The sequence below is a fragment of the Talpa occidentalis genome, unplaced genomic scaffold (assembly GCF_014898055.3).
Source record: "Talpa occidentalis isolate TD23 unplaced genomic scaffold, MPIMG_talOcc4v2.1 talOcc4.10, whole genome shotgun sequence".
Taxonomy (NCBI): domain Eukaryota; kingdom Metazoa; phylum Chordata; class Mammalia; order Eulipotyphla; family Talpidae; genus Talpa; species Talpa occidentalis.
This window is the reverse complement of record NW_023600993.1, coordinates 26,434,355-26,454,487: the sequence shown is the minus strand read 5'-3', so window position 1 is coordinate 26,454,487 and position 20,133 is coordinate 26,434,355. Positions and strand designations below refer to the sequence as shown.

Here is a 20,133-nt window from a genome sequence, read left to right as displayed (position 1 = left end):
TGGGTTGGAAAACTTATGTACAAGTTAAAGTTTTATATTAATTGAAGATAATAAATGTACTAGCTTATTTATTGTTGCATAGGGGAGATTTTATGAGAGAAAACAATATAACAAAATATTGATAAAAGTTTGATATACAATTATGCACTAGTGCAAAATTGAAAGGCAGATCAAAATATTGTGGAAAATATTTGCATTATATATTTAGGTTATTGTATTATTGGGATTTGTAAACATTTCATTTGTTCTTGCAAATTTAGAGCATTTCTTACAAATTAAAAGGAAAAGATAAATGAACTATAGTTTTATGGCACAAGGACATTAACTGAAAGATTTTAAAAGAAATAGGCATTGTAAGATTAAGCATTTAATAAATGAAAAATGAGCAGAAGACCTTAATAGACATGTCTCTAAAGAAGACATTCAGATGGCCTACACGCATGTGAAAAAAATACTGAACATCACTTACAATCAGGGAAATGCAATCTCAACTGCAATGAGATGCTATCTCACACCTGTGAGAATGGCCTTTAATGATAAAACCAGAAGCAGTAAGTGTTGGCGAGGACTTGGAGACAAAGGAACTCTTGTACACTATTGGTGGAGTCTTAAACGGGTGCAGTATGGATAGCCCTCAAAAAAAAAAAAAAAAAAGGAAATAGCACATGATTCAGCAATAGCACTTCTAGGTATTTACCTAAAGAATATGAAAACACTGATATGAAAGACTTACACCCTCCCAGGCTCACAGGATCATTACACACAATAACAAAGTCATGGAACCAACCTACATGGCATTGACAGGAAACTGGAGAAAGAAATGGTGGCATATATACTCACTGGAATATTATTCAGCTGTTTAAAAAAGATGAAATAGTCCGTTTGGGGCAAAATGGATGGATCTTGAGATGATTGTGCTAAGTGAAATAAGTTAGAAAGTGAAAGGTAGTGTATCCCAGGTAAAATACAGAAATTCCAGTTAAAATTTAATTTAGGTTACCAATTATCTTTTTAGTATGTCTCAAATTCTACTTGGGAGAATTGTGTTCCAAATATTGCCAGTGGCAAACCTACACTAAAAACTCATTTATTATTTTCTGAAATTCAACTTTAACTGGGTATTCTGGCCATTTATTTGCTAAGTCTTGAAGCCCTATCTGGCAGGCACAATCATCCTCAGTTGTGAACTACAGATGAAGAACAACAATTATTTTCAGCCCCTTTTTATAGCTGAGGACACAGAGGTTTTGGAAGGAAATTCCTTGGTCCAAGGCTGCATGATGATATCTGAACCCAGTATCCTGATGACAAATTCCCTCCTCCTTCTTCTGCACTGACAAACTACACATCTTTATCCCTCAGTTGAAAAATGAGAGACTACTGGGATGAGGGTCACTTTATCTGCTTAGGTTTTCCAAGAATTTGGAACTTCCCTACGTTCTCTTGAAACAAGAGGTTGAAGTCATGACTTGGAAGTTAGGCACTATTCTACAAATAACAGATGGAAAATTGAGGATGAAAGAACTTACTCAATAATTTAGCTAGTAAGTGGTGGGGCTCTATTCCTAAAGCGGGCTCGACTAAATACACACACTGACATTGCATCTCTGGCTGGTGTCTTGTTTGTTTCTCCATTTCAATCAATGAGGTTTGACTGAAACCGTTTAGCTACATGTTTTGGTTGCATCAAGAGGCCAGATCTTGATTCTATCACATTTGGAAATAATTCTTTTTAAATACCATGTCTGACCGAAGCCAAGTAGGGTGGTTACCTGAATTGCCTTTAAAACATGGTGTGTCACAAGTGAGGAGTTTCTAGAAGAACAGAGATGCGGTGGTTGCCCTGGGTGAATCTGTAGGCTACATCATCAGTTCTGAAAAATTGAGCTGACTCTGTCACATTTTTCTTTTAAAGATAATACAGTGTATTTTGGTTCTGTGTGCACAACAAGAAGGTGTTTCTTAGAGTGAAGTCCTATTGTTCAATCCTCAAAACTTAAAAGCCATGTTTTTAATGGAAGTCTCATTAACATCTTGCTTCTCAGGAAAACTGTTTTTTTTCATGGTTTCCCTAGAACTTTGTATGTTCTTTCGTTCACATATATTGTGTGTATGAGCTATTATATTTATTAAATATCTGTGGAAAGAAAGGGCTTGCAAAGACTTCTTTTCCACCACCCCTAAGGAGTTCTAAATCACCTGTCTTTGTCTTCAGAGTGGCGTGTGTTTCAAAGAGCTTTGAAATTAGAGCAAGACTATGCTCAGACTTTAGCTATCGCTTAATCTTCTGTTAAATGGGAAAAAAGAGAATATATTTTCTATGCCAACTGAACTCTAGTCATGGGGCCTTGATTAAAAATAACTCACCCCTCTCTCTCCTACTCTGAAGTCAAGTGAACAAGATGGTTTCCATGTTTTCCAGGAAATTCAGTACTAGCAAGTATTGAATGTGAAGACCCCTGGGCCATCTTTCCGAGCCTATATTCTCCACTCCTTGCTACATTATATCTTTTCCATCCCCTTCTTAGCTTAAAAAAATTAATGGCATTCATTGTTTATAAATGCCTCTGTTGATCTTTCCTATTTCGGTTCCTGACTACTAGTGGAAAAACTCTCCCAACTTCCCCCCACTCCTCACCCGCACTGGGTTTTAAAAATAGTAATGCATTCGAGTTGGCTCAGGGCCTTGTGTTTGGAGTCCACAGCCTTTGCCCTGCGGGTCAGCGGTTCACATGGTAATGAAAGGTCGCCATCTTGTCTGCTATTATATGTGCTTGGCTTAAAGTGTTGAGAGCTGTCCTCCTGAATGATCACTTTCTCATGACCATCTGGGAAATATCTGGACTTGACACCTCTGACCCCAGTATTAATAATCTCTGCTACTCTGGCTTCTCCTCGTCTCTGAGGTCTGCAGTTTTCACAATCCCATTTACTGTCTCAGAGTTATACCAGCTTAAGCCTGGAGAATTTGTATTTACAGGTAGGTGTGCAAAGAATGGATTGGAAATCTATGCTCACCCCCTTCATAGTTTCCCCAAAGTGCTTTTCTAGGAATATGGCATATTGTTATTATCAACGTTTCACATGTGAAAAAAGTTTTAATAATAGAGGACATATTTGTTGACTATTTTGTATATTCACATATATGGCTCGATTTAGTTGTCAGTCAACTCCATGAAGTAGGTATCGTTATTTTCAACCCCATCTGAAAGACAATGAGATGCTGGGAAGGTATGTCAGTTGTCCAAAGACACTAGATCTACTAGATGCAGAGCCAGAAAGAAACATCCACCACCAGACCCCTGGCTCCTCCTGCCTCTCTTTTACAGATCAGTATTTGGAGATTGTTTGTAATAATCCACTTAGAGATATTCACTAGTTCCACTAATGATGGAACAAAGGTTACTTTTCTATAAATCTCATGGGACAAAGCCAGGACTTGGACTTTGTTAGTGGCTGAAGTTTTTAGAATAAGCAAGTCAAGTGAGGGAGTGTGGCAATTCTTTCAGCAGTGAGGTAACATAAGCATTCCTGAGAAAGGCAGTAATTCACTGTCAGTTTGCTTGCAGGAGCAGTTTGGCAGCAGCGTGCAAAGGGATGAGGCAACAGGGATGGAAAGAAAGGATATACCTTAGGAAGTTCTTGAAACAGCTCATGTGAGCTGTGTTGAGACTGGAAGGGAGAGCCAGAGGGGAGAGAAAAGGACTCTGACTACAGAGAAGTCCTGCAAGCAGAATGCACAGAGTGTGTTCAGGGATGGAATCTCTTGGTAAAGGGCCGCAGAGGGGTCAGAGATGGCCTTGAGAATCTGGCCGGGAGCTGAGAGCGTGCAGGTGCTATCTGCCCAATCAGGAGAGAGGACATTAGTGACCTGGACGGTTTCACAGGGGAAGGAGATGCTTTGTTCCACTGTGACATATTTAAGCATTTTGGCATCAACAAGGCATCTGGGCAGCCAGTTCTGGCAGGTTGAAGCGAGAGACTGGTCCTCAGGAGAGTAGATGCAGCCCAGAACAGGAAGATAAGGGAGAAGCAAAATGCCCCCAAAAATAAGCCTACCTGAGCACTGTTGTTTTTTGGAACCATCTCATTTAATCTTTATAGCAAATCTATCAGGTAATTTTTATTTCTGTTTTTAAAATGAGAAGACAGATGCTCAGAAAATGTTCTCTGAAATGTCCTTTTCAAATAAGAATTTTGGGCTGATCTCCTACAAAGTCATACAGTCCTTCTGGGCCAAACAGAGATAGCCAAACTCATTGTCCCTCCTCAGTTCTGATGATATGTGACCCTTGTTACTTTCCTACATGGCATGGCAAATAGGACGGCGATGTGTTGGATCTTAGCTGTAAGGAATCAGGTAGCTGGTGATGAATGGGGAGCCTTTAAGCCACACTCTTGCTGTGTCAATGGAAGCACGTGTTCCTGACTGCAGGCAGGAGTGTATGTGTGTGCTGCGCCATTTGTGCACATTAAGTGTGTGCACATGTGTCTGTTCATGGTCGTATTTGCACAGGGAGTTCAGGTACCTACAGGCTTCTGGATTTTCTTTCCAGGTAAGCTTGGCATGTGGTAGAATAATCTAAGCTTTGTTTATCTGGCAGTGTTTGGTAAACTACAAAGAAAATGTTTTAGTAGCATTCAGTTATCCATTTCTCCTCTACCCCCCCACCATCCCCAACACAGTGTACTTAATGTACATTGTACATTATACTTTAGCTGGGTCACAATATACAGGTATCTCACACACACACACACACACACACACACACACTTACTTGATGCTCTGAGCCACAGACACACAGAGCTGTCCTATTTTTTACGTTTGGCCCAGTTCTGTCATTTTATGATGTGGTACCCTTTGTGGCTGCATAACCAAGGGGACCATTCTAAAGTAGGTCAGTGGAACATTCCCTGATATGGCAGCTGAATAGAAATGCAGGATATACATTTTCCAACAGGTCTCTGTCTCCCCAGCTTTATTAGTCGTGATAGCCTTTTCCTTAGATCCCTCCTCTCCAAACATGATCTAAGCCTGGGTCCAAAGGCAGCAGCCCTTCAATATTTGTCATGGCCACACCTGAATCCTAAGCAGGAAGACATGAATCAGCAATAGCACAGTCAGGGAAAGGTTCTGCATTTGCAAGTTTAGAAAACTTTCAGCATGTATCCAGGATTCACAGTAGTATCTACTTTCTGTCCACCCACCCAAACTCTGCCTTAAATGTTTCTTCTGCCCTGGGGACCTATTTTATTTCTTCCTGGATGGGACAAGGGGAAAATACATGAAGCAAGTTGCTCACAGAATATGGAAGAATATGGAAATACACACATTCAGAATATATTTGATAAAATATTACTGAGCTGCCTGTAGTTGGGCACAAATGTGGAATAAGTAATTTAACACAAGAGCACCTTAATGACCAAATATTCTTCCTTCTTTGGTCTGTTATTTATGTAGTGAAAATACCTTCCGATATTGTCATTTCTTTCTTGTAAGGTATGATCTTATTTTTGCACACAACACTAATGATAAAGGATTGATCACAAAAATCTGCAAAGAGCTGATGAGACTCAACAACAACAAAGAAAATAATCCAGTCAAAAAATGGGCAGAAGAGCTAAAAAGAAACTTCTCTGAAGAGGAAATGCAAATGGCCAACAGGCATATGAAAAAATGTTCAACATCACTTGTAATCAGGGAAATGCAAATCAAAACTACCATGAGATACCATCTTACACCAGTGAGAATGGCACATACTAAAAAAACTAGCAACAACAAATGTTGGCGAGGGTGTGGAGAAAAAGGAACTCTCCTGCACTGTTGGTGGGAGTGCAAACTGGTCCAACCACTATGGAGAGCTGTGTGGAGATTTCTGGACCTACTAAACATAGAGCTTCCATATGATCCAGCAATTCCACTCCTAGGTATTTACCCAAAGGACACAGAAACATCAATTCCAAAGAACACCTGCACCCCTATGTTTATAGCGGCACTGTTTACAATAGCTAAGCTTTGGAAACAACCCAAATGCCCAAAAATAGATGACTGGATCAAGAAGATGTGGTACATATACACAATGGAATATTACTCAGCAATCAAAAAAGATAAACACATGCAGTTTGCAGCAACATGGATGGAGCTAGAAGGGATCATGCTCAGCGAAATAAGTCAGAAAGAAAAAGAAAAATACCGGATGGTCTCACTCATAGCAGGAATCTAGAAAACTTAAATAAGGGACCAGGAAAATGAATAACTATAAGAAAGTGAAAATCAAAATCAACAAAAATCTATGAACCAGAGACACTTTTGGGGGGGGTGGAGGGAGGGGAGGGATTGGGGTCAAAATGGGGGGGTTGAAATTGTATGGGGAATATAACAATAAAATTTATTATAAAAAAATAAAAATGAATATTTGTAAAAGATAAAAAAAAAAGGGCTCTATAATACAAATCTCTTCTTTGGGCAGAAGGAATGTTATTTTTCTGAAAAATCTGTGCAGTGATTCAAGAAATCATCAAAAGCACTAACAAACATCAAGATGGATAACTTAAGAGAGACACTCTCTTTCTTTTAACTTATTTTTTTTCACTATTACTCTTCCTTCCCAAATATGGTCATTTAAAATTTTCATGAATTACTATAAAATAAAATGAAATTCTACATTTCCTCCCTTCATATTAATAAGACACTGGCAACTGGGGAAACATATTTCCTGGACAGATGTATGCATATGAAGACTCTCTTCACCATTTGGTCCCTTTCTTAATCTTAATACTCATGAGATGTTTAAAACGGGATCGAGGGGGTGGCATGTCTTCCTCTATACGGACATCAGGACAGGCAGTTTTGGGAACATGTGGTGAAGTATGTCCAACACCATCGAGAACTAGATTCTAAGACTCCATTTGGCCTCCTGACTTCCCCTAACTGGACCCAAATGGTGTTCAGATAGCCTGTCACCTGTGATTTTGGTTTTAAGACATTCCAGCCTGATCACCTGGGTGGAGGAAGGGGAGGGGCTCACCTTGGAGGGCCAGCGGGAGCACGTGGAGACCTATTAAACCCAATGAATCCCGGAACAGGACGTCCTTCATGGAGGAAGGCCCAACAGGCCTCCAGCTTAAAGCAGCAGGGGCTTCTCACTTCTCCCAGTTTCTGAACAACTCTCTGCCCTTTGCCTTTGCTACCTCTCAGTGTCCTCACTCACATTTACAAAGATAATAGATTTTGTTTCCCCAGATAGCCACACCATGGGCCAAGCACACAGTGGGTCTTCAATGTCTGATTGTTTGATCAATGGTCATTGAGATTATCGGTAGTTCTAACTTAATTCTGAGTATCTTGCTTTGTATATAATAAAAAAATCATCATAAGCATAATTCTGATAGTGACATTTCTCATTTGTCTACTTACTCACTCACTAGACACACTCATCTTGAACGGCCATTCCAGGATGGGTGTCAGGCTTAGTGCCAAGGTCATGACCATGAACGTGCCACAGCACAGCTCTGTCCTCTGGAGTTGATGCAGTCACATTTGCCTTTTGCCTAGTCTAAGTAATGGCATTCTCTAATCTGTCTCCCTACCCCAGCTCAGCCATGCTGTAAGGAAAAATGTATTTCAAAGGATTATACTATATTAAACAAAAGACACCTACAGATAGCCATTGTGCTTGGAGTTGACAATAAACTGTAAGAGAACCAGCTATTATGATAAGCGAGTCAGAAGAAGAAATTAAAACCTGCCACGATGACCACTTCACCTAGGGACCTGGGACCTGGTCACGAGGGAGGAGCAGCTTCAGGTGTCAAGTGCAAGGGCAAAGCTAACTCCAGGATCCATCCCAACTTAGAAATCTCATGCAGTAAGGATGCCAGATTACTTTTATTTCTAAACAAATATCCATCAGCTAGAAACTGCACAAATGAAGTTAGATTTTTCTTGGCCATTACTAACCTTTGATTCCCATTTGAAAGGAAGAAGAAAACTGCTTTAATATATTTTCTAAAATGTCATTCTACGAGGATACCAGCAGGAGGTTTTTTCCTAGAATTTGAAATATGAATGTGACCTGTGGCTTAAGGAAACCAATCTTCCAGTAACATGTATGGAACCAGGAGTCTAGGTTTGAGGAAGAAACACAAAGAGGCAGATGAATTGTCCTCCGTTATCACAGATTTAAAAGCTCTAGGCACTGTTACTGGAAGTGAAACATTTGTCAGCCTCTCCTTCCCCCTAACTTCTCTTCCTCTGCTCTCCTTTCTCCTGCCAAGTTATTCTTTCCTCTTTCCTTCCAGCCCCGCATAGCCTGGCTCTAATCTCTTTTTTCCTTTCCTAGAAGGAGCCTACTATTTGGTTTAATTTGTTTTCATCTTTGAAAAGAGCAGCAGGCCTTCGTGACTTTTCCCTTCTTCCTTTCTTAAGATTAAAAGGCAGCCACAATATAATGCAATTCGACAAAGGAAAAATATAGTGCAATTCCCTTTTGCACAGGGCATGCTTTTTTGTGAATTTCAAAATAGAGTCTCGCAAAATTGGTGCGATACTTGAGGGGTATCTGTTTAGGATAATGATGGTGACGTCCCTTGGAGGTGAACTCATTTCCGTTACTCATTTAAAAAGCACATGTTTCGTTTGTCTTTTCACACTCGTCACAATGAGATTTAAAATAGAGACTCATCTCACTTATTTAAGGGTTATGAATAGCACTGCCTTGAAAAGGCCTGGTGAAATTTGGGTAGAAATTTAAAGTGACGCATCACATCCAGAAGTTGTCAGGCAGACACAAAGGCTGCACAACTTAAGGTGGAGGCCAAATTACCTAAGTTTTGTGATCACGCAGCACAATGAGATGCCCCTGCTGCGTGCTAACGTTCTGAGGGTGGATATCAGTCACCTCCAGGGAGGACATGAAGTGGAAGCTCCAAGCTTTGCAGAATCTACCTAAAGAAAAAGGCTCATCTGGGGCCTCCCTGGTGGTGTAAGGGGTTAAGCACAGCACTGTGAAGCTGCCTACAGCCTCTGCAGCATGAGATTAATCCCCAGCCGGCCAGGGAGCTACCCACAAGGGGCAGCAGACCTCTCCTGTCTCACCCACTGCTCCCCTCAGCAGTGTACTTCAGTCAGTCTGCCTGTTCTGTTCCACACTCTGTCTCCGGTGAATCTTCTTCTCACCTCCTGCACCTCTGGCCTGCACCTCAGTTCTTGTATGCATAAATAAATGAATCTTTAAAAAAAAAAAAAAGGAAAAGGCTCAGCCATCCAGAGGCCATCCTAAGCACTGCGGTTGATGGATTATTGATGCCATTCTCTTCCCCTGTACCCCTGCCATTAGTCGGGTGGCTTTGCAGTCCCTGCTGCTGGTGGGGAGGCACTTCTCCACCCCATAATGTGAGCTTGGCCACATAACTCGATTCAGCTGGTGCAATGCTAGTGGACGTGACGTAGTGCCACCTCCAACCAAGGACCTAAGACACTTTGTAGACATTCTCTTGTCCCCATCGTGAGAAGAACATGACATGACGAGCCCACTGGCCCAGGGAAGGTGGTAAGGAAGAGAGAGAAGATGCAATAACTGAGCTGAGTCTGCATCAGCCAAACTGCAACAAATCTGAAGATGCCTGAGTTAGTGTAAAATAAAGTTCTTTAAGCACTGGAATTTTAGAATAGTTGCACCACATTATTGTTGAAATTCTTGATGGACATGAGCACTATTCTGAAAGGTGGCCTATTTGAAGGAAGAACATGAAAATAGTGACTTAAAAATGGGAGTGTGAGGAGATTATGGTTTCCTGAAGATGAGGACAGGCTTTGTTATATGGTCACAAGAGGGGTGACATGGATCCCCATTTTGAATATTCCACTCTTAACTGGGTCTTGGCCAAGAGAGGTAGGGGCTACAGAACCCTGCCTTCCTGGACATACTGGAAACCACGGAATGTCCAAATTCAATGGTGACACACATTGTCCTCTTTGAGAAGCAACAAACATTCCAAGACTCACTTCAAAAAAATAAGAGATAATTTAATTAGAAAGGACCTTTCTGCCATGTTCTTGTTTGATCATTAATTATTTCCTAACCTATTCTGACTTCATCCCATTGCTCAAAAAGAGCCATAAATCATTCTGCCTCACAGAAGTTAAACTACTTGCTACTCACAAAGCAATCCATTCAAATGCAGGTCAAGTGTATCAGCTAAATAGGTTAGATTCTTACTGAAGTTTGCCTGTGCACTTCAACCCTTCCCTCAGAAGCCACATATGACAAATCTCTTGACTCTTCCAACATGGCATTTTAAACATACTTGCAAATCCTGTCTTTTCCATGCCAGACTCCCAGAGCTTCCTCACAATTTTATTTTGATACACCCCTTATTCTGATCACACCCTCTTTAGACCTGCAAGCTTGTCCTTATCCTTCTTAGAATATGACATGCAGAATGAGAGACAATCCTTAAGGTGTATGCAAAGCATCTCTGTGTATTTGAGGGGCTAATTACTTCTTGCTGCCGGGACATTATGTTTTCAGTTATTTATGCTTTGTCAGTTATCTATTTTTTCCGTTTTAAACTAATTGGTTTATCCTCTGAATATCTTTCTCTGCCTCAGGAGAGTGATGATTACTTTTTCCTTTAATACTCATGATGATAACACCAACACCAATGATTCCCTTAACTGAGATCCTACTTCCCCTCAGCCAGTTCATTAATCCACACAGGACCTGTGCGTGGTATTATCATCTCTACGTAAAATGATGACACAGGTCCAGAGAAGGTGAGTCACTGGCTGTAGGTCACAAAGCTGCCCAGAACTCAAATCCAGATCATTTGATTCCTCTCAACCATCCTCATTGCCTCCTCCCATTCAATCAGGAACAGGAAAGGGCTAATTATGTCATAGGACTAGCCAGGAGCAAAATTTGAGTCAACATTCTTCCATGCTGTGTCCCAAACAGAAAAGGACCTCTCTACCCCCTCTGAAGCAAAATGGTCTCTCACCACGTGATGTCACTAAGCCATCAGTGGATTACAATCACATGATTGGCATTATCGTCCTCAGGTCTTCAAATGAGGTTTACTAATATGGTCATAGTGGAGACTGCAGATGCCCTGCCCACATATGCTTCACTGCGAGCCCGCGCACAGAAGAAACGTTATTCCTTTCCTGCCTGATTCAGTGCATCTCCACGAGGGCCCTCAGCCCCAGAATCACCCCTCCCACACCTGCCTCCATCATTCCCCTTTAACTCATCAAGTGACAGACCTGCTCCCCTGCAGACACCCGCAGTGCACACTGCGGATCCCCCTGCACAACTGAGCCTTCAGTTCCCACATGCCCAGCATCTCGGTTGCCTCCCACTGATTCCCTCTTTGCTAGTGCCCTTCCCGGAAATGACCTGCTTTGTTCAAGATCCTGCCCCACTCTCTTGGGGCTGCCCAGATACAAAGACAGTAGATGCGGGAGTATAAAGACCCAGACCTTCAGCCCTGATGCCAGTTAACTGGAGGGGGCTTTGGAGCTCCCTGGGGAAGAGGGATGGCTTTGTCACAACTAGATCACAACCAGTTTCTCCCTCTGCCCAATCCTGCTTCTTTTATCTTTTCACAAATGTCATTCCCAAAACACTCCTGGGTAAACCTTCGCATGCAAATCTCGAGGTTGGGAGTCTGTGGGTGGGGACCCAGACTTGTTCACCATCGTCAACTGGCTTTCAGGGGCCCTGGCACCTTGAGAAAGGGGCAAAGGGAGGGGCCGGGAAGACCTTACCTACGATCATGTGGTTGCAGACATCACAGAAGGTGGGCTTCTTGAAGATGTGTTCCTGGAAGGCATGGGCCTTGCCGCTGCTGCCTGGGTGCAGGCCAGTCCTGGTGGGTGTGGAGGTCAGGCTTCCGGAGGTGGGGAGCGGGCTGGAGCTGGGGCTGACCTCAGCCAGCATGTCTGCTTGCAACTTCGCGTCGCTGTTGGTTCGCTGGAAGAAGTTGTCAGCACTTTTGCTCCGTAAACTCTTGGTCTTGAAAGAAAGTGATCGTTTTAGTTTCTGGAGCTGCAATGCAATGACAGAACAGACTCTCTTACTCGATCATGCTCGCTCACACTGTGGGGGTGAGGTCTGCTCCAGGCGCAGCTCTGTTCCCACTGACACCCTCAACCCTGCAAGAGGCTCACATATGTCCCTGTGTGGGTGAAGGATGTCAGTGGGATTTGCAGCCCCCAATCTAGAGGGATTCGCAGCCCCCAATCCACCCCCTGCCATGCAGACCACACAGAGACCCCTCCTTGCCTTTGCTTCTGTTCCTTTTGCCTCCCTCCTTGATGTCCAGCTGATGGACTCACGATACTCAGTTTTTAATACTGTTTGACTTTTGAATATGAATAACTGGAAATATTGGTTGTATGGACCCTTGGCTCAAAGAACCAGTTGCAGAGCCTGGGACTCTGCTGGTCACTTAGCAGTCACTCATCTCCATACACAGCAAAGTAAGAGGCCTCTGTGTGACTTGGAATCAATTTGGCTAAACTCTCCAGTGTGTGTGTGTATGTGTGTGTAGGACACAATGTAGAATTGTCCAGTTGACTTTCTCTGCTCTTTCCCTTATAGTGCCACTTGCTATTGGCCTTGGCAGCTACACCATTTCTCCTTTGCCTTCGGGATTTGTGAAGAGGCACCAAAATGGTTTTGGCAAAGGACTGACTTCTGAAAGATCTGGCCTGGGTCCAGTCTGTACCTCATCCAGGCTTCACACATGAGCTGGATGGGTCTTTTGGAAACACAATTGTGAGCATGTTTTAAATCCTTCAGGGAATTTCCTTTGTTCTAGGGTTTAAAGAAAGCTCATAGTAATGGGTTCCAGGGACTGGCAGACTCTGGATCCCCATGACAACAGGCACCACCATCCCTCCTGCTCTGTCCATTTCAGCCACAGAGGCTTTTAAAAAGTCTTTTATAATCACTATCCCTTTTCATGACCAGCCTTTAGTGTGCAGTTTTCCTGATGAACCACTTAGGGCACTCATTAGCTGCCATGAGGTATTTCACCTTTGAGGTAGTTTCCTTTTATAAAGGGGGCTCTGCCATTTGACTGGAATTAATGCATATGATCCAAAGATGTAGACAAAAAGGTGCTAAGGTTGGCAGTCTAATAATGGCCTCCATTAGGTGTGGTCAAAGACTCCAGGGCATGTGACACGTGTTGATCTGGTCTTGTCAAATATAGTGCTCTCATCAATTCCAGACCTTCTCCCTCAAAAGACCAAGAAGATGTGGTAGTCACTGTGCTTGGGGTAGATCATTCTCTACCACCTCCCCTTCACCATTGCCCTTTGTGATGTGACTTTGCAGCTCCTTCCATCAAAGGCAGAGCATGAATTCCCACTCATTGGGACTTTGACCAGTAGACAGTAGTAGAAGCAATGTTAAGCCAGTTCCAAGCCTAAACCTCAAGATGCCTTGCTTGTCTCTGTCCCCCCTCTTGGAAACCTGCCAAAATTGCCATATAAGCAAACCCAACATCACCTGAAGGATTACGAGAAACACACATTCCAGTCATCCCCCATCACTCAAGTGAGACCCCAGAAGTGACACCACCCTCCTTCTCTGTAGGGAACAACATGACTAGATGAGACAGGAAGAAGTGTCTAATGAATCCCACTCAAATTGTCAATGCATGGATTCAAGTAAAGTGAAGGATAGTTTTTAAACTATTTGTATTTCTAGTGTATGTACACAATGATGCCTAGTTGGTCTCTTCACCTTCCTGGTATGTGGTGTGATTGGACTTATTTGTCTACTTGAAGTTAGCTCTGGCATGTGAAGCTGGCACTCTTTATCAGGAACCTTACAGGGGAGCAAGGAGATGGAATATGAGGCTGGGCTAAGTGCTTCACAGATGATCCTTTATCTTCTCAACCATTCAACATTGCTCTGTCACTCCTGGAGTAAAGGAGGCTCAGAGACTTTAAAGAATTTGCCCAAGCTCACACAGGTTATGTGAGTCAAGAACAGGGTTCAAAATTACATCTGCTTTCCCCTAAACCCCACATTCTTTTCACTGTGAGTGAGTTGATAGGAGCTGAATGGGGGGTGCAAGGAGAGAGTTATCCCTTCTGCCCACCTGGGGCATGGAAATACTTATGGTGGTCAGTGAGGATGGGAAGGGGTGTGGCGTGAGAAGGTGTCTACATTTTAGGAAGTATATATGATATTTATATATATTATATATATCTTTTATATTTCAAATTACTTAAAAATAATAAAGATGCATGTGTGTTTATCAAGGGGGGCATATCAGATGTTAGGGTGTGACCTCAGCTGCCAGTGCAGGGAATGGCTGGGCGATGCCTGCATACATCCAATCTGGTCTCTCCTGTGCTCATGTTCTTTATTTCCCTCTGCACACTCTCCCATCATACATGTTTTGCAGTTTAGTATGTTGCCAAGAAACTTGCAGCATTTTCCTTGCTGTGGGCAATATGGCTAGAAATTGTATCAGACTTTCAGAGCCTGCCTGTCTTTACAGCTGGAGAATTTGCTGGGAAGTCAATGGGACATTGTTTACTCAAGTGGACAGTTTAAAAGAAATGCCTACAAGTTAAACAAAGTCCCAGCAGTGAGTTCAAAGGAACACATTTTTCTCCAATTGTTCCTAAAGAGCAGAGGTCAGATGAGAACATAGGAAACAGAGAAATAGAAGCAAGCTCCCGTAATAGCAGATGGCACAAAATGACAGGCCCTGCCATGGCCCCACTCCATTATATTTATAATAGTGGTAGAAGGAGTAGATATTCTTCAGTTCTTGATGATGGGCTAGAAGCTGCCCTGTATGCTTAAGTTCATGTACTAATCTTAGCAACCCTAGAAGTGAGAGGTCATTCATTCATTCACTCATTCAGTAATTCATTTATCGGGCAGCCACCATGAGCCACCATTGTCTTTTGCTTCAGGGAAATAGCAGCGAAGTAAGCAAACCCCTTATCCCTAAGGTTTTAAGATCTAATGGATGAATAGAGAAATAAACAAAGATGTATTATAAGTGAGGGCAGGGATGAGGGCTCTGAAGGAGAGAGGCAGAGCCAGGTTTTAGAAAGTGTCAAGGAAAACTTCTCTACAGGCAGTGTTATAACAGAGATGTGAAGGAAGTGCAATGTGAGCTCTTTTGGAGATAAACATTCTGGATAGTTGGAAAACCAAGGGCAAAGGCCCTGACAAGGGAATCAGGTGGGTATTTGGAGAATGCCAGGTAGCTGATGTGTCTGGAGTACAGTGACAGGGAAGACAAAGGCAGAGAGGCAGGCTTCATGCCAGGTCTCGTAGTCATGGCGGGGCTTGGCACTCATTCTAAGGGTGATGGTTTTGAGCAGGGAAGTGACAGATTCTGACTCTTATTTTAAAAGGGTCATCCTGGTGGCTATGTGGAAAGTAGACTCTAGAAGGGCTAGATGGAAGCAGGGAGACCAGTTGGGAGACTCCTGCAGTTACCCTGGTAAGCAGTAACTTAAGATGTCCTCGTAAGTTTTGGTAAGATGTGGTTGAATGTGTGCTCCATTTTGAAGGTGGAACCACTTAGGTTTGCTCAGGGATTGGGTGCAGAGTATGAAGGAGAGAAGGGAGTCAAGAATGACCTGACAGTTTTTAGTCTGAGCATCTGGGTGAATGGAGGGGCTGTTTACTCAAAGAAATCATGTTGGTGTCAGGGAGGGGGTGGGGATCCAGAGTTCAGTTTTGGAAAAGTTAAGTTTACAATGCTTATTTGGAATTCAAGTGGAGCTGCCAAGAGGGTGTTTGGATACATGATTCTGGGATTCAGGGGAGAGGTCCAGGCTGGAGTAATACGCTCAGGAGTCATAAGCACGTAGATGCTATTTCAAGCCATGAGACTAGACGAGATCACTATATAGAGAAGTAAACTGAGGCTGGAGCGCTCTAATATTTTGAGGTCAAGAAGATTAGCAAGGACAAGCAAAGTAACTGAGAAGGAGAGGCTGATGAGGGAAGAGAAGAACTCAAGAGACTGTTTTACAAGCTGAGGGAAGGCAATGATTGAAGGAAGAGAGAATAACCAGCAGCAAGAGATGAAGCGTATATGTCAAGCAATGTGAGGTTTCAGGTTTGGCCACTGCATTTAGCAAAGGGGATACCTTTGGGGGACCTTAACAGGAGCAGATTAGTGAAGTGGTGGTGAATGAAAACTTAACTGCCAAGACTTCATAACAGAATGCTGGAGGGGGAGTGGAGGAGGTGGTGAGCAAGTTAGGGGATTATTTTTATTTGAGAGGCTCAGTGAAGAGAATTAGCTAGAGGAGACTAGAGTATCCAGTGAGTGAGTGCTTTGTTTTGCTTTTTTTAAATACAGGAGCTTGTTTCAGCATGTTTTTAATCTGATGGTGCAGGACCGAGTGAGGTAGAAATGCTGGAGTTCCTTGAGTAGATGAAGGAGGTGAGATGCAGTGAGCTAGAAGAAGGATTGACTTGAGAATTGAATGAGGTAGTTTACCCATAAGGAGAGAGCCTCAGAAAGTTTGGTGGAGTTGGTGCTGGTTGGATGGAGATCTTCTCACTGCTTCTGTTTTCTCAGTGAAAAATAAACAAGGTATCTCCTGAGTGAGCAGAAAAAGAAGGTGAAGGGAGGAGTTGTTGGAAGAGAGAGATGTGGAGCAGCATTTCAGGGAGTGCAGAGTGGATGGACGAGAGCACTGGAAGGCCAGGAGGGCAGCAGAGGCTCAGCGTCAGGTTATTATCTCGGTTGACAATTAAGACAACTGAAACCCAAAATTAACAGCCAGTGGGTAGTACAATGAAGACCCACATACAGGTGTTAACTCCAAAGTCCCTTAACCCAAACAGACTTTCATGAGATTTCCCAGCCTTGACCTCCTCTTTGGAAAATTCCTTAATTAGTGTGCCTTATCTTCCTCGTGCTAGCTAGAAATTCAGCAATAATCCATGTGTTTGCCATGTTGAGCAACATTTTAAGGCAATTAATTGGTGGATGCAGAAATTGGCATCATTAGAGCAATCGAACACGGAATTACAGCCTGAAGGTGACCGTAGTGGTGTGTATATTGATTTATCAGTCTGTTCTGCAGTGGCACATAAAGTTAATTAACCAGTATGTGCTTGATCATTTCATCCAGGATGTGAAGCCCTCACTCTGTGGGGAAGGATGGTGTTGAGGTAAATGAGTCTCGGCCCACACAGACATAAATCAGGGGGCACAGTCAAAATGTCATTCCAGTTTCTTGTCTGTCCATGTTTCACCATAAAGGCTCTCCTCCAGACAGCTCCTTCCCTACTTAAGAGCACACCAATGATGCCCTGGCTTTTGCTTCTCTATTGAAGTGAGGTCATCAAAAGTAAGCATTCTATTCTTTTTTAAAAAAGATTTATTTTTTTATTTATGCATACAAGAGCTGGGGTATAGGCCAGAGGTGTGGAAGATCAGAGAATTCACCAGAGAGTGGGGAGCAGAACAGGTGGCTTTACTGAAATACATTGCAAGGGGAGCAGCGGGTGAGACAGGAGAGGTCTGCTGCGCCATGTGGGCCAGGGAGTGTAACGAACCCGTACTGCAGTGGCTGCAGATAGCTTGATAGCGCTGCGCCACCAGGGAGGCCCAAACATTCTATTTCTGACGCCCATACGTGATCTACATCTTTGATTTTAAGATGAGTATTTTTTCCTTTTCACATTTTACCTTTTCTAAAATAGGGAAATGTCTTCAGTTTAAAGGATTGTTCTTTTTCCTTCCAGAAAAGGTATTATTAAACCAACTGATGACATCTAAGAATCAAGGAAATAAGTTATTTGTCATGCTGTGGGGTAGCTGCCCCCACGCAGTGCCTGAGACCCGCTCCCTTCACACTCCATCAACCAAGCAGATTTTCTTCATCTCTTCCAAGTTTTGCTGATGCCATGGTTTGTCAGAGCTCTTCCCACACTTGCCCCTAACATATTTCCAGAGAGAATGAGTTTTGGGGTCTTGAAAAATGTGATGCCTGTGACAATTAACTTTCTCTCCCACATTTTTACCCCCGCACAGTATGATTTCTTTAAAGGCAAGCACAGTAAATACTGGGTCCTGATTGGCTTTGGTTTGGATGGTGACTCCAAAGCTAGAAATCAATAATCTTCTTATATATACCTGGTTCTGTCACAACCAGCTGCAAAAACTAGCGGCTAATATATTGACAGAGCAACAGGAATTGAATATGATCCATTGCCTGCTCTACCACCAATGAACTGTGCAGCTTGTGTGTGTGTGTGGGGGGGATCCCTCAAGCCCCGTGGCTTAGATTCTATCAGTAAGCGGAGAGGGTGAGCTCAGTGACAGCTACGTTTTCTTCCAGCTCTGACAATTCAGCACAGGGAGGGAATACCAAAAACCTCAAACAGTCTCTGATTACAGGAAGCCTAAGATCTAATTCTGAAGACAAGTAGCAATGTTTAATACTCCCCGAGGGTGACACAAGACCCTATATTTATATTATCAAGTGCTAAGTAGAGTGTTTTGATCACTGCCTACTCTAATATATCAGGAAAAGGAGCTATCAACGGGGGCTGGAATCGTCAGAGACATTTCTTTCAAACCTTGAAAGAAATGAGTCAACTTTAAAACATATAATGCAATTGCTTAAGTGCTTTGTCACTCCCTTCCCAGCTCTAGGTTATATCCAGGTTGTATTCACCGTGGGATACCAGCCCCTTCCTGTGGGTGGGCCATCTGCCAGCCTGGCATTACCTCTAGGCACCTCTGACCCACTAAGAGCAGCGACAGGATTTTTAAGGCTGTACAAGCCTTCAGTGCCTTTGTTTTGCCTGGCAGGTTCATTCCAATCTAGGTAGAAAATGCCTGATTTTCCTTGATGCTTAACTTGTTCCCAGGGTCTTCCTTGACTTTCCTGGCAGGGGGATCTAGGTCTTCTGTCCCATGTGACTCCTGTGTGCATCCTCCTGTGTCACTTTCTGTTCTGAGCTCCTCTCCAGACTTTGAGGCTACTTCCAATGTGAGCACAGAGCTTGACACCTAGTAGTGACAGCACGATTATCAGCAAGAAATGAGTGAACTCTTATTATACACCAGGTCCACCGAAGGGTTTTACCCGGGGTATGTTTTGATCTTCACACTAGCCTTAGGGACAAGCTTGATTATTGCTGTACTATTGCTACCTATATTTTATGCATAAGGGAATGGAGACAGAGACAAATCAAGTAAAATGTCCAAATATACCCAGAAAATGTGGTAGAGTGAGTCTTAGAACCAAGAAGCCATTTAACCTCAGAATCCAAGCTCTTAAACTCTATACACATAGGTTAAATGACTGACTCACAGACTAGTGAATGGACTGGATAAACAGAAAGGAAATAGCCAGATCAGAAACTTAGAAAAGAAAGGAGGAATGAACGCATCTGCCAGGAGCAGGTGTCCTAGGGGCCCCACAGGATGTAAGCTGATCTTACAATAGGGATGCAAACACATGGGTTGTACAGTGGACCCTGCTGCAAGACCTGGTGATTGCTCCCCTGGGTGTGGTGACAAGAGTGGGAAACAGTGGTGGTGAAGGAAAGGTGTATGGACAAGCATGGGTGGGTGTTCCTGGGAATGATGGCATACAGGTGGAAAGACAGCACGGCAAATCACAGACTCACTGCAGGTTTTCTATGAGGCAGAGGAAAACCTTCATGAAAGCAAAGCAAAAGGAAGATCTAATTGGGGTAGAGTCTGGGTACCTTAGAGGAAAATGAGAGCACCATCAGAGAAATGCTAGGAAGGATAAATTAGCCATGCTCTGAGGTTGGCCACCATATTTTCCAAAGAAGTTTCTATTGCTCCCAAGTTCGCAGTTGCTGGAGCAGGAAGACTGCAAAAGTCTTGATTACTGCTCACCTACTTCTCTCTGCTAGAGAAATTCAAGATCACCATTTTCCTCGGGTCATCAACTTCCTTTCTGAAATTCCTAAATGTTGTAGAATTTTTGTCTCATCCCCAAAACTGTCCTTGCCCATGATGTTTAAACCCAGGGGGGTGACATGAGTTAGATCTCATTCAATGGCAAACAGCAAGAAGATATTGTTTCGGTGCAGCACCAACCATATCCACACACAATCCATATCCACACACAATTTTATTTAC

At 43.0% G+C, this 20,133-nt stretch overlaps 1 protein-coding gene across 2 annotated transcripts in view; it reads right to left on the bottom strand.

The window, feature by feature from the left end:
* STAC (SH3 and cysteine rich domain) overlaps positions 1–20,133 on the bottom strand; it is a 106,915-nt gene that overhangs the window by 52,752 nt on the left and 34,030 nt on the right. For both annotated transcript variants that reach the window (XM_037526158.1, XM_037526168.2), the window contains exon 2: positions 11,771–12,050. In XM_037526158.1, coding sequence (XP_037382055.1) covers positions 11,771–12,050 — 280 coding nt within the window. The remainder of the gene's footprint in view (positions 1–11,770; positions 12,051–20,133) is intronic.